The 14,493-nt window shown below is 33.0% G+C and overlaps 4 protein-coding genes across 5 annotated transcripts; 2 read left to right on the top strand and 2 right to left on the bottom strand.

Annotated features, from left to right (window-relative positions):
• The first annotated feature begins 4,142 nt into the window (after positions 1 to 4,142).
• On the top strand, positions 4,143 to 5,413 carry LOC108195449 (uncharacterized). Its single transcript, XM_017362413.2, has 2 exons — positions 4,143 to 4,323; positions 4,549 to 5,413. Exons 1-2 carry the CDS (start codon positions 4,228 to 4,230, stop codon positions 5,218 to 5,220), a joined length of 768 nt encoding a protein of 255 aa, XP_017217902.1. The 5' UTR covers positions 4,143 to 4,227; the 3' UTR covers positions 5,221 to 5,413.
• A 519-nt stretch (positions 5,414 to 5,932) lies between these two features.
• On the top strand, positions 5,933 to 11,200 carry LOC108196628 (pentatricopeptide repeat-containing protein At5g50990). 2 transcript variants are annotated; one of them, XM_017364002.2, is made up of 4 exons: positions 5,933 to 6,174; positions 6,384 to 8,059; positions 9,678 to 9,882; positions 10,716 to 11,200. In XM_017364002.2, exons 1-2 carry the CDS (start codon positions 6,111 to 6,113, stop codon positions 7,898 to 7,900), a joined length of 1,581 nt encoding a protein of 526 aa, XP_017219491.1. In that variant the 5' UTR covers positions 5,933 to 6,110; the 3' UTR covers positions 7,901 to 8,059; positions 9,678 to 9,882; positions 10,716 to 11,200. The 2 variants fall into 2 exon arrangements, with proteins under 2 accessions (XP_017219491.1, XP_063937775.1); XM_064081705.1 differs by having other exon boundaries at positions 6,384 to 8,071.
• On the bottom strand, positions 8,970 to 10,722 carry LOC108196630 (sec14 cytosolic factor). Its single transcript, XM_017364004.2, has 6 exons — positions 10,469 to 10,722; positions 10,092 to 10,353; positions 9,945 to 9,981; positions 9,754 to 9,859; positions 9,480 to 9,590; positions 8,970 to 9,359 (listed from the first exon to the last, which is right to left on the bottom strand). Exons 1-6 carry the CDS (start codon positions 10,625 to 10,627, stop codon positions 9,243 to 9,245), a joined length of 792 nt encoding a protein of 263 aa, XP_017219493.1. The 5' UTR covers positions 10,628 to 10,722; the 3' UTR covers positions 8,970 to 9,242.
• Positions 11,201 to 11,555: 355 nt separating the features above from the next.
• On the bottom strand, positions 11,556 to 14,056 carry LOC108196629 (CRAL-TRIO domain-containing protein YKL091C). Its single transcript, XM_017364003.2, has 6 exons — positions 13,768 to 14,056; positions 13,385 to 13,652; positions 13,244 to 13,280; positions 12,447 to 12,552; positions 12,237 to 12,347; positions 11,556 to 11,962 (listed from the first exon to the last, which is right to left on the bottom strand). Exons 1-6 carry the CDS (start codon positions 14,041 to 14,043, stop codon positions 11,846 to 11,848), a joined length of 915 nt encoding a protein of 304 aa, XP_017219492.1. The 5' UTR covers positions 14,044 to 14,056; the 3' UTR covers positions 11,556 to 11,845.
• Between the last annotated feature and the right edge of the window lie 437 nt (positions 14,057 to 14,493).

Genomic DNA, 14,493 nt, shown 5'->3' with positions numbered 1-14,493 from the left:
TTTTTACAATAAATCTATATTTGAATATTTCAATAAATTTATATTTGAATAAATTTTAAATAAATGAATATTAAAAGTACGTTTAAAACTGATCCATTTTTCAATTTTAAGGACTTAGAAAAAAAAAATTGAAGTCTAAGCAACGTTTTACACAACCAGCAGAATAGTACTACTGTTGGGCCACGTCAACTCCTAAAAAAAGGGTAGTGTTTTAGTAGTGCATAAGGATGTAACCCAAGATTTATTGCTTTGAATAATACCACCGGGGATGGAATGAATGACGTTTACTTATGCACCGTGAGAAAAGGAAGAAACAAGAGCTAGGTTTCCTCGGCTCCCTCACATTTCTAACCAGTTTGAACGTAAAGTTTTCAAAACTAACCAGCCTATGTTCAACTTTTCAAAACTAACCAGCCTAATTCTAAGGAAGTCGGGCGACCCCAATTGATCGGGGAAAAGAAGAGTGGGTCGCCCCTAGCACGGGCGACCCGTGCTATTTATGAACGAGGGTTAGGGTCGCCCCTTACACAGGCGACCCCTACCATGAACTGAAACATGAACTGGTGAGCTCATTCATCACACATGTGCAAATCAGTTTGTTTTCTATTATTACTCTTACTAATTTTCTATTATTTTTTATATTTTATTCTTTTTGATTATTAATTTTGTTAATTCCGAGTATTACTTTTTTTTATTTTAAAAATATTTTCATTTCTATTTTTCATTAAATTCAACTATTTTTAAAAAATTTCCATTATTACTTATATTATTTTACAAATATTTGTAAATTAATAACTATAATATTTGTAAATAATATTTGTAAATTCCGATTATAACAATAATATTTGTAAATTCCGATTATAACAATTTTTTTGCAAATATAATCGGATTCCTCTTTTTTATCGATTTCATTTATTATTATTTTTACCCTATATGTAAATATAATTCGAATATTTAATATTTGTAAATATTAAACAATAATTTTTGTAGAAAAAAATTCGAATATTTGTAAATTCCGATTATAGCAATAATATTTGTAAATTCCGATAATAACAATAATATTTGTATATTCTGATTATAACAATATTATTTTACAAATATTTTCTTTTTTTTCAAATATTATTTTTTCAATTTTGTTTATAATGTTTACCCTATTTGTATATATAATTCGAATATTTAATATTTGTAAAATAATATAAGTAATAATCGGAATTTTTTAGAAAAATAGTGTAATTTATAACAAAAATAGAAATGAAAATATTTTAAAATAATAAATGTAATAATCGGAATTAATAAAAATAATAATCCAAAAGAATAATATATTAAAAATAATAGAAGAGTAATAATATGAATTAACGAACAAAAAACTGCTTAGTCTTTCTACGTAATAAAAGAGAAAATATTTGTAAAATAATATGTTGTAATCGGAATTTACAAATATTATTGTTATAATCAGAATTTACAAATATTATTGCTATAATCAAAATTTATGAATATCCGAATTTTTTTTACAAATATTATTATTTAATATTTACAAATATTAAATATTCGAATTATAATATTCAAATATCATCACAACCAGATTCCTCACTATATTTCGGTTAAAAACAACTCATATGCCAAGATTTTGTCAGGAAGTAAAAGACTAAGCACAATAAGCAGCAAATAATGATAAAATAAATCAAGAAATTTGCACAAAATATATCAAAAGTAGTTTTGAAGACAACAAAGTGAAAGAAATATACCTGATGTCCCTGCAGCACATGTCGCTCACGGAAGGGGCGACCTCTTAGTGTTCTTACCTCGCCGTTGGGGTCGCCCGACTTCCTTAGAATTAGGCTGGTTAGTTTTGAAAAGTTGAACGTAGGTCGGTTAGTTTTGAAAACTTTACGTTCAAACTGGTCAGAAATGTGAGCTAGCCTCCTCGGCTCCCTCCAGTTGTGCAGAAGATTTCAGTAAGGTTTTAGACTTGATATCACGTAACTGTAGCAAGAAACATGATAAACTAATTACATACGTCATAACTCAGAACTACAGCAATTGCAGCGGCCCAGCCGGCTACACCTTCACTCAAGACATTCGCGTATGAGTTATGACAGTAAACCATTGTTCTAAAAAAACTCTGATTTAACAGATCCAATTAATCTTCAACAATGTGGCCGGCCGATTCGATTCTTGAAATCTGATTATTAATTTTTATAAATTTTTCTTAACAAAAGTATATATAATAATTTATTTAATTTAAAATCTTATATTACTTTAATAGTTTAATTACGAACAATTGAAGAACTTGTGATATAGTAAATATATATTTGTTAATAAATAACTAGTATAATAATAACTAAATATTGAATAATATTTAAATTTTAAATTTTAATGATTTTCACTTTGATTAATCGTTTCGATTAATCCCCGATTTTCAATTAATCCCTGAATCGGTAACTCAGCCGATTAGATCCGGTTCCCGATTTCTGTAACACTACAGGAAACTAGAGCACATACTTATTTAAAAAAATAATCTGCTTCTATATATTAAAAGGGGACATGAAAATGATCAATATATCCTTATTCAATAAATATGCCATCATTTTATACTCCCTCCGTCCCAATCAATTATATACAGTTTCTTTTTTGAGATGTCCCATCATTTTTATACATTCCTAAAATAGCAACTTTTTATTATATAAAACACCACTACACCTACTACATTCTCCCACTATCTCCATTATATAATAATAAAAACACTATTACACCCACTACTTTACTACACTATATCAAATCTATTATTAAAAAGGGTCTTTCTAGTGTATGCCCAAGGGCACACATTAAGCACTAAATTTGATGAGTTTCGTGGATTTTGATTGGTGGAGTTGGTGTAAATGCAGGGGGCCATCCATATTTATGATTACATGACCAATAAGAATGCACCAAACTCATAAAAATTAGTGCTTAGTGTGCCCTTGGGCACACCATAGAAAAACCGTATTAAAAAATATGTGGATCCCACCAATTTACCCACTTTCCATATAACTTTACATATTTCTTACAATTTTTCTTGGTCTCCGTGTCCGATCCAATGTATATAATTCATTGCGACGAAGGGAGTAGCATTTACTCGGGATCATAATCATTAAACTATACGATAATATTTGACATTATGTTCGAAATTTTAGTGGATAAATATAAATTATATATAAATTTGGATAATCAAAGAATTATATATAAGTAAACTAAAAATTTATGAATACTCCAGTTTAAATGCGGACTCTATAGAATCTAACTCTATTTTTTATATATCATAAATTTGTAGCTTAAAAAATAAATATTTTTGCATATATAATGTTTTCTTAATATCAATGTGTTCACGAGTTGTTATTGATAAATTTTAAATCATATTTTTCATACTTGTTATTATTTCATTTCTAAAAAAAATATATTATTTATAACATTCATGTTAGAATAGACAACGTTAAAATTTAAAATAGTTATACCGTGTATGTCTTGTATTAGAACTCTTTAGAGTTAAGAAGAGTTATATGATCATTTTTTTAGATACGTTATAATTAAATTAAGATGAGAAGAGACATGTTGGTATGTTTTTCCATAATCATCCCTATATTTAAATTAACCCTATATTACTTATTATAAATTATTAAATAATATAGAAAATAGAGTAATTTAGGAGTGACTAAAATATTTAGTCAACTACAAATTATTCCTGCATTTGCTAATGATTAGATAGTATAAACAGATCACAAACTTTAAAATCAAGTGTACTTAACTTAGTTATATTCATTTGCACACGGAGTCTCCTTGTATTACATGTTTTTGGGGTGTTTTGTCAGAAATTAATTCATTGAGGAGAAGAAAAATAGTAGTTTTCAACAAAGATAGGAAAACAGAAGTGTAAAAAAACTGAACATTAGCAAAGAAGTAGTAAAATATATTCATCTATTTCTTTCAATAAATTTACAAAGCGAAAGAACAGTCGAAATTTTAAAGCATAAAATAAAAGCAGAACATGGCAGTGCAACGGGCAACATAGCAGAAGCAAAATAACTCCAAAAAATAGTACCACACGCAAACATAAATAACGTATCCGTTAAAGCATACCCCACACAAACAACTTGCTGTTATAAGCATACTGTGACTTATTATTGGTTTTCAATTTTCTACATTGGCAGTCCATTATTCATATGATCTGTTTTGAATTTCATTATTCATAGAATGGATAGTCACAAGGCAAGAACACCACTGGGTTCACATAAATTTCTTCACAAGAGTGGAAGGTTGGATTCTCTGCGGAATGTTAACTCCCAAAAGGTAAGATGAGCATACTCAACTTCGACTTAATTATGGAATCGTCATGTCATATCGTGCAAAATTTTGTATCTAATTTTGTGCATGTAGCACTACTCTTACATCACAGCTTTGCTGGTAATTGATACATAATCGTTGAAAATTTCGCTTCTGATATGCACTCAAAAGATTTGTTTTAAGAATTGTCCGCACAATTTCAAACATTAATCTAATTCTAAGCTGATGCAGATCAAAACTCCGGGCTGCACGCAGAGAGCTGCAACTAAAGCTGATCATCTCAAGGACATCAGTGAAGGCCTTAGCACATCTAAGGAGTTGCTTAAAATACTCGACTACACGTGGGAGATGGATGACAGAAGCTGTACATTTAAATCGCTTGTTGCAGCACTAAAATGTGAGCTTGAACAAACTGAGGCCAAGGTGGGCAAGTTAATTCAAGAACAACAAGTTGAAGAAAGTAAGATGGGCTGCCTCATGAAGAAATTTGCGAAAGAAAGATACCTGTGGAAAACGAAAGAGCAAGAAAGAATTCAAAATGCAGTTGAGTCCATTGCGCGAGAGCTACAAGTGGAAAAGAAGTTGAAATGCCAATTTGAGAGACTAAACAGAAAGCTGGGAAAAGAATTAGCCACTACAAAGGCAAGTATCTTCACGATAGAGAAGGCGTTTGACAGTGCTAACACGAGATCGCGGAAGGGAGAAAATATTAATGGGGATGATACAGAAATGGATTATTCACCTGATAGTGATCTTCACTCTATTGAGTTCAACATGGATAACAATTGCAAGACATATGACTGGAGTTTCATATCCGCATCGCGTAAAGAAAATTATGAAGATCAGATGCTAAGATGCAATATGATTAAGAATGTGAGGGACCGTATCGTTTATGGTTCTTGATTAGCAATGTTGCCCGGGGCAACTTATGCTAAATTCTTTATGGCAGTTTAGTAAAGAGATGCAACTCCTCACTGGCATGCAGAATTGCAGATAGGTAAATAAAACACAACTGTTCTTTTGATGCTGCCCAGTGCCCAGGGGAGGATTAACTAAACTTGTAATAACGTTTACTCGGACATCATTTTTATTTCCATTAATCGTGTTTTCGGGTTTTTTAAGGTAAAAAATATGTCACTGGACCATTTCCAGTTGTGTTGATTAAAAATATATTCTAGATGCTCTAATAAACCACCACCCAATCTCTCGTGCCATTCCTCAATTAACATCAACGGATTAAGAAATGTGTATTAAAAAGATAATATTCATTATTTAAATGTATATAAAATATTCTCGAACATCCAAGTTCGACTTGTCTCGTCACAATAAAATTCATTTGTAAGACATATGATTTTAAATTGTCTAAAAAATAGTAAGAAATATCTAATTAAAAAATTTATATTATGGGTAATTGACATTTACTAATGAAAATTAATTTAACAAATTTTCAAATTGATTGATAATACAAAATTTCATATTCAAAAATACAAAAATAAATAACTATTTCAACATGTAACAATCACTAACAACCAACTTCTTAAATTAACCTATTTCTTTAACAAATAATTTTTTTTGCCAAACAGGCTAACAATGAACTGAATCATTATTTAGGCCCAAGTAGATTCGACCCACTCCGAAGCCCAAACAGTGACCCGGGGCAAGCTCTATCAATGGAAGTCACCATGACCATGGCGACAAGCTCTTCTGCTCAAACTCTCACTACAAATTATCTAAACACCACCATATTTCTTCTCTATATGACAAACCCATATATATAATGCATATTTAAAAAAATGGTGACTCATACTTTAACTAGGCGTCTTAACCAAACAGCTCAAATGATCAACAGTTGTACTGGTAACACCTCTCTCTCTCTCTCTCTCTCTCGATAATGTTTATGCAGCAAAAGCTCCTGACTAATTGTTAATTAATTTTTACTCTTCTATATTTGCATGAAATGATTAATTACCCAGTTTCTTGATTTTATGTTCTGCTATAACTTTAGCTTCTTCATGTTGGATGGTGATTTCATGTTTTTTTTTGTTTTTGTTTTTGTAATTTTATAGATTATGGGACACTTTTTAGTGTTCTTCAAGAATGCAGACTCTCTCCTAACTCGATAAATACTAACAGAACACATTCTAGCATCATAAAACTTGGGTATGGAAATTACCCGTCGCTCGTTTCGTTACTCGTGTCCGCTTATATATCTTGTGATGAACCTATTCTTGCAAAGAGATTGTTTAGTGAAGTACATTGTTTGGATTTTGGTCTTGTTGACTCCAATTTGATGATTGCGAGATTTATGAAGATGGGGGAGGCTGATGTTGCTAAGAAGGTATTTGAGAAAATGCACACCCGAGATTTGGTGTCGTGGAATTCAATTATTGGAGGTTGTGTTAAAAATGCGCGTTATGAGGAGGGATTTAGTTATTTTCGGAAAATGTTGCGGTCGGAATATGAGCCTGATGGATTTACATTTGCATCTATTATAACTGGGTGTGCACGAACTGGAGCTCTTGGTCATGCTAAGTGGATTCATAGCCTGATGATTGAGAGAAAAATTGAACTCAATTACATTTTATCTTCTGCACTGATAGATATGTATTCAAAATGTGGACGAATTGAGGAAGCCAAGGCAATCTTTGACTCTGTTCAGAAAGAAGATGTTTCTGTTTGGAATTCTATGATTAATGGATTTGCAGTTCATGGGCTTGCTTCTGATGCAATTGCGATATTTACAATGATGGAAGAGAAAAATATTCCACCAGATGCTATCACATTTATAGGAATTTTGACAGCATGTAGTCACTCAGGTTTGGTGGAGCAAGGTCGCAAATTTTTTGATCTGATGGAAACCCATTACTTGGTCCATCCACAAATAGAGCATTATGGAGCAATGGTTGATCTTTTGGGCCGAGCTGGTCTTCTCGAAGAAGCTTTTGATCTAATCAAGAGGATGCTGGTGGAACCTGATGTTGTCATATGGAGGGCATTCCTTAGTGCTTGCAGAACGTACAGAAATTCTGATATGGCTGAAGTTGCGGTAGAAAAGATATCGCGTCTTGAGAGTGGAGATTATGTCTTGCTATCTAACACCTATAGCTCATTGAGACAATGGGATAGTGCGGCAAGAGTGAGAGATGGGATGAAACAGAAGGGGGTTCACAAAGGTAGTGGAAAGAGTTGGGTCGAAACTGGCGGATTAATTCACCACTTCAAGTCCGGAGATCATTCACACCCTGAGACTGTAGAAATATACAAGGTTCTGGAAAAATTGATTTCTCGAACCAGAATGGAGGGATTTATGTCTAGCACAGAGCTTGTTTTAATGGATATTTCTGAAGAGGAGAAGGAGCAAAATCTCAATTATCATAGTGAGAAGTTAGCAGTAGCCTATGCTATACTTAAATCAAGTCCAAGAACTGAGATTCAAGTTTCAAAGAATCTTCGGACTTGTATTGATTGCCACTATTGGATGAAGATTGTATCTCGAATATTAAATAGGGTCATAATTGTGAGGGACCGGATCCGCTTTCACAGGTTTGAAGGTGGTTTATGTACTTGCGGAGATTTTTGGTAGTCATTATTAAAAGCCTACCTGGTAGAGCTGGAGATAACTTGTAAGTTTTTCATGTTGCTACATGAAGGATGTGATGCCGATACCATGCTTTGTGAAAGAAATGGGATGCCCTGTTGCAAAATTCTAATATACTTCTCAGCTTAAGTTGAACATTGCAAGGTGTCTACATAAGTACGGTTATGTTTCTAAAGCCAAAGCTCTATTTGACTATTAGTTGCTTTAGACTTCTGCACATATTTGATGAAGCATATACATATACTTAAACCAAGTAGCTTTTTTATTTGAATAAAGTGCAAGTCTGTTAGATTATAAACAATTGTTGAAAAAGGGTATTATGAAAGACCAGTAGCTACAAGATTAACTATTCTTAGCAATTAGAGCTAGTAATCTGGACTTCTTTAGAAACTGGATTCTTACTGAAATTTTGTAGCTATTTTTCTTATGTGGTGGTCGATGTTTTGATTAGACAGTTCCTAGCAATGCTATCCCCGCCTTTGTTTGTTTGTTCAAGATTAGATCATAAGAAACTGTGGATGCATTAGCTAAATAAAAATCATAGTAGGAAAACACTTTTTAGTTCAACAGCATAGAATATTTACATGTGTGCTTATATCGATCAATGTCACTGTGAATCTTGTTTTTTGGTTAGTACTTTGGTATGCTAGTATCATAAAGCTACACTTTGTTATACATCAGTTATTACTAATCAAAGTTGAAGAGAGAAACTTGGAAAGTTCATGTGTAATCAGTTCGCACATTATATTTTTTTTTACGGGAAACCTTTAGAAGTAAACCCCGGGTGCGGACCACCCTACTAGATTCAACACCAGGTAAATCGAGTGCTTGTGCAATGGTAGGTGGCCCGCAAGAAATGTATGCCGCTCTCGGGCATCCCTTTAAAGTTTAATTGAAAGTCATTTCCACCCTTAACTTAAAAGTTATAGATCTGGGTTTCTGGTTTTCTACAAGATGGAAATAAGTGCGACAAAAGTGTTGCACTTGTATGTCAAATGGCATCATGGTTGATGTGTACTTAGAAAACCTGCAAATTGGACTTTTGACACTAAACTTATTTTAAAAACAACACTCTAAAAAAAATATTAGAAAGGGGAAATTTTGCACCATCCAATTCTCTCAATCTCTGGCAGAGAGTTTGCAGTGTGCACTAATATGAAGTTGTAGATAGTGTAGCAGTTAACATATCTTTGAAGATTACTATATTGCTTAAGTGTTACAAAGCAACATAATAACTATCTTATATATAGCTGCATTACTAGAAAAAAGGGACCGAAACATAGTGCTAAAGAACAAAGTTGATCTCTCTTTAAAATTGCTCTCCCACTTAGCTCTCCTGGATAGGGATGAGGGGCAATTTGCCTCCATAAGTCTGTGGAAGCTGGCTCTCCTCAATGTCCTCAAGTAGCGTTGCTTTCAGTTGCTTATTTTCCACAAATACAATCTGTATTTGAGTCACCAACATGAGAATATGATATTTTGCTATGCTGTATATGCGCAAATTGTGCATACCAAAACAATTTTCCTTTGAACTTTCAGTATCTACAGTAAGTTTTAATCTTACCTTCTTTTTTGTATTATTGTCAATGAATGGATAAACTATCTTCCATGCTTTCATGAAGACGTATGGCACATGGACAATGTACAGTTTTCCTAGTCTTTCCGGATAGTAGTCCTGCCATTCATAAAACTTGATTAATTTATACATCATATCATGTCAAATGTGATTAATATCTAGTAATATCACTTTGCATGATTGCAGGAGGTCCCAGATTTTCAAGTGGTGTCATTAATGTTTTTCATGATGAGAAGTATCAGACTAAAAGAGATGATCAGACCTGCAATATGGAGAGGGCACCAAGCATTCCTCGAATATCACAATTTGAGTACCCCCATCCTTTAAGATCTGCAATGACGACGAATTTTTCCTCCCCTGTAGGCATTCTGGTATGCCAAGGTTTGACTTGGTAAGTATATTATTCTCTCAAAATATATGTGTATGATCGAGATGATTTATATAATGATATACCTCGAGCATAACTTTTCAAGTGCAAATACTGCAAAACCTGTAGTTTGAAGATATTTCAGTATGAGATTTTGAACTAGTCAAATTAATTTAAGCAGAGAAGCTCAACTGAAAGTAACCTAATCATAACAGAGGAAAGATTTAACATACGCTTCAACTCATCAACACCTCCTTTTTTGTTTTGGAAATGTTTGCAGCCAATAAGGACAGTGATTGGACGTCCTTGTTTATCAAAACCCTGTATAAACTGCTTCTTCTGGGAAATCTCATTTTGAATCTCATTTATTGATATGTGACCATTTGGAATGAATGATCGTTTCCATTCCTGATATTTCAGAAACATGGTAGAAGCTTTTTCTATATCATGATCACGCGCTCTTAGAAATCTTCTGAGCGTTAAGTTGTCTACATCCTGAAAACCAATTAAATCCCACGAAAACTTTAACAAAGATGCTAGTGAACAGATTTAATTACAACACAACTTTGTCAGAAAAGATTCATATTTGTGCATTAATTAAACTCAGAACCTTTGTAGAAGGATCATGCTTTTCCACAAACTTCCTCATGGCATCAACTTTGCTTTGCTCCACCTTATCATTTTTGCCGTCATATTTAATACTACTTATTTCTGCTGCTTCTTGCTTTCTCATTGTTTCTCCAGAATTGAATCCGTTTCTTTGCTCCATCAGTACTATAATTGCTTCTCGAGTTATCTAGATCCAAGAAATATATTCTTTGAATCCCTGTAATGTATAAATATATATTTGGTCACAGACTAGTAGTATCCGTGTGATACAAATTTGGTGGTGGATGCATAAAGAAGAGAAGATCTAGCTCAAGTAAAAGAGAAGGAAAGAGGTCTAATGCAGAGTAAATAATTAAAGATAGCCAGCCTTCTGGCTTGAAGAAAATATTTCAAATTTGAATAGTCAAAAAGGGCCAACGTTGTCAGGGTCTCAGAGGGACTTGGAATGGAGAATTTTATAATAGCACATTAGCACTAATATGCATGTACTACTAAAAAAATTTAAAGCTCATGTTACAAGTGATATATATGTTTGAATTATATTAGTCAACTACTTGAACTTGCTGTTCGTTAGTTGCTATAGCTACAAAAAGTCAGATATTTCATCTAGAAGATTTCCGGATAAAGCCACAAATAGATCATCGTGATGGCGACTCATGTGTCCCTCCAGTGGACAAATAATTCTCTCAAAGATCTTGAGATTTTATGGTATCATATATTATTTTACTTAATACTTCTCTTCACTCGAAAGCGAGTGAATACTTATTTTTGAGTTGATAATTTATCTTTGTTAGATTAAATTATCAATTTTTCAAAATTGTTATTTTATGAAGAAAGTTTGAGTTCAGGTACCCGGAGTTCGGTTTAGAGAAGACTAACCTTATTTTTTTAAAAAAGTTTTGAGTTCTCGGATTTGAATTATTGCTTTGGAGCTTTGGTAGAAAGGCAATTCTGTTGGGTCAATATATTTTTCATGGTTGAGAAAGCAGGATCTGGAGTGGCCCTCCCTTGCATTAGTACACCATTATATTTAATATTTGATACTCCATCTCTAATCTTATAAATTAATTATGAATTATTATCATAAATGCCACGTGATCTAGTATCTGATAAACAATCTCTGACTGTTTTTGAACCCGCAAGAAATTTAATTACTCTTTGTAAAAAAAAAAAAAAAATTGCTACTCGCATAGGATGACAGTTGACACGAGTGGATCGGACCGGATTTCCGATTCATTCACATAATTACACAGGGTCATACCGGTTCTCCGATCCATTTACAGAACTACACAGGACAGGAGTGAACACTAAAATAAAAGCAAGCCTGATAGATGTTGGAACCGGAAAGGAGTTGTAAAGAGCAATCACAGTCCTTCGATCAGGCATGTTGGATAGGAACCAACGGCAATTTGCCTCCGTAGATAGCTGGGAGCTGGCTCTCATCAATGTCTTCCATTAGTGTCTCTTTCAGTCGCTTGTTTTCCACAAACACCAGCTATCATTAACCACCAAATTACTCATCATTAGTACTTTAATCCCACATTACCATATTATTCAAACATCTCCTGAGTAACTTGTTTTTACCTAACACAAAAAGTTGTTCACAGTACACAGATGCTCTCTCCTTTTTCAAGTGTTAAACGTTTAAGATTTTTGATTTTATAGCAATGTGTACGTCAGAGGTTTCTGGAATCTTTTCAATTATACATACTTTCAGTGGTCGTATATCTTAGAAGATAATTGCATGAATTATTAGGAGTGAATCTTACTTTTTTCTTGGTATTGTTGTCGATGAAGGGATAGATGAGCTTCCACACAGTCATGAAGATGCAAGGCACATGGACTATCAGCAATTTCCCCAGTCTCTCCGGGTAGTAATCCTGTGATTAACAACTTTTACGTCAGATACAAATTATATGTTCAATAGATCGCGTTCTATGGAAAACACGGAAAAAAGAAATCAGGTGGAGGGAAGGTACCTGCAAAAGGGTGAGGGCAGCAATGCAACCCCGGACGTCGCTGTTACAATATCCCCAGCCCTGAAGATCAGCTATTACTACGAACTTCTCCTGTCCTGCTGCCATCCTGTTATGTGCAGAGGGGATCACATTCAATAGAGCTTAATAGTACTCGTATATATCAAACATCAACTTAAATGAATCACAATATCTAGATTTTAATCAATAGAAATTAGAAATTAATCAGATAAAAGATAATTTGACGGTGATACCATACATGAATTAATGTAGACATGATTGAAAATGACATGGTCAATACGGTAGCATGATAACATGTCAGTCCATTAAGCCAATTAAAAAATAACTTATGACAACTTTAGAAGGCCCTATAATTAATAATCTCTCTATTAAATTATCTTAAAAAAGTTATTAATGATATTGATTTTAGTATAAATAGTTCATTTTTTTTTTATAAATCAGGTAATAGTATAGAATAAAAGATGCCATTGAAATTAATCTAAATGCCATACGTATTGAAGTGCTTAATATAATTTTGGTCGATAACAGTATCTGGCACAAAAGATTATGGAACTCTACATATATTTTCACACAAAACAATCAATTATCTAAATCTTTAACAATAAGTCTAAGATTTAATAGGCTTCTTATCTCAGTAAAAGATCAGGGGTTGAAAAATGAGACGGAATTTGAGGTATGGAGGCTGAAACTTTGAACTACTAAAATTTCATCAAATTATTCAGATAATTTTAGTTAATTTCGAAGGTTAGGCAAGACAGATTTAATCCAACTTGAGTTACCTGGAGCATATTTTTCCAAGCGCAAAAACCATGAAACCTGTAATTCATTGAAACGAATCAAACTTATAAATTTTAATACTTAGCAAGAAAGACCGAAATACATATACATATAACGTAATGGAGCAATGATGAGGAACATACGCTTGAGTTCTTCTACACCACCATCTGGTATCTTTTTAGGTAAATGTCTGCCTCCGAACAACACAGTGATGGGGCGTCCTTGTTTATCAACTCCCTGTAGAAACTGCTTGTTTTGCGCCAAATGATTTGATATCTCTGATTCCGAAACGCTCCCTTTTGGAATAAACGTTTGTTTCCACTTCAAATATTTTACAAACATTGCACTCGCTTTTTCGATGTCCTGATCTCTCGCTCGCAGGAACCTTCTCAGTGTAGGATTGTCTACTTCCTTTCATCACAAAAAACAAATATAGTTCCGCATACAAAATACCGTTAAAAATTATTTCCGACAAAAATTATGAGACGGAGAGAGTACAAGAACCCGGGAGGGATTTGTGAATTACCTTAACGGATGGATCATGCTTTTCGACAAGCTTTCTCATACACTCAATTTTGCGCTCTTCTTCCTCGTCTACATGACTGCCGTAGGAGTGCACAATTGTTTTGTTTTTCCCATCTTGTTCTTCTTTGTCAGCTGTTTTTTCGGAATCCATTTTAATATTTATCGGCTTCTTCATCGTTTGCGCTTCCATTTTCGGGGTGTTATTATAGACTTGTGCATACGAAAGAGACGAGAGGACTTGGGTAGCTGACTGCAAAATATATAGAAGATGGTACATATAATAAATCTACAAAATGTGAGGATAGGATTTTTTGGATCCGCGACCAAGTTGACTTTGCCAGGGGGTCATGCAGCATTAAAATTTCTCGACACATTTCTTGTCTCTGTCTTTAATAGTCGTCACATATAGATGGGAATAAAATATCTTTAAGATTGGATAGGGATCTCGATTTAAATTATTTTTAATATCTAATTATTATTTTGAATTACATTTTAAATGTAGCTATTTTTAAATAAAATTAATATAACTTAATGGCATTTAAGGAATTACTCTATATCCTATGTCAACAAATTAAGACAATATTGATTATATTAATCAATTACAAATTTATAAAATTGTATGTTACTATTATTTTAAGTTATTATAAATAAATTTTCATATAACAATCGATGATGTACAATTTTGTTATCGGTTGGCCAAATATAACCGACATTAAATTATAGAAAA

The sequence above is a fragment of the Daucus carota genome, chromosome 7 (assembly GCF_001625215.2).
Source record: "Daucus carota subsp. sativus chromosome 7, DH1 v3.0, whole genome shotgun sequence".
NCBI classification, from domain to species: domain Eukaryota; kingdom Viridiplantae; phylum Streptophyta; class Magnoliopsida; order Apiales; family Apiaceae; genus Daucus; species Daucus carota.
The sequence above is the reverse complement of the archived record's forward strand: the minus strand, read 5'-3'. Positions and strand labels throughout refer to the sequence as shown.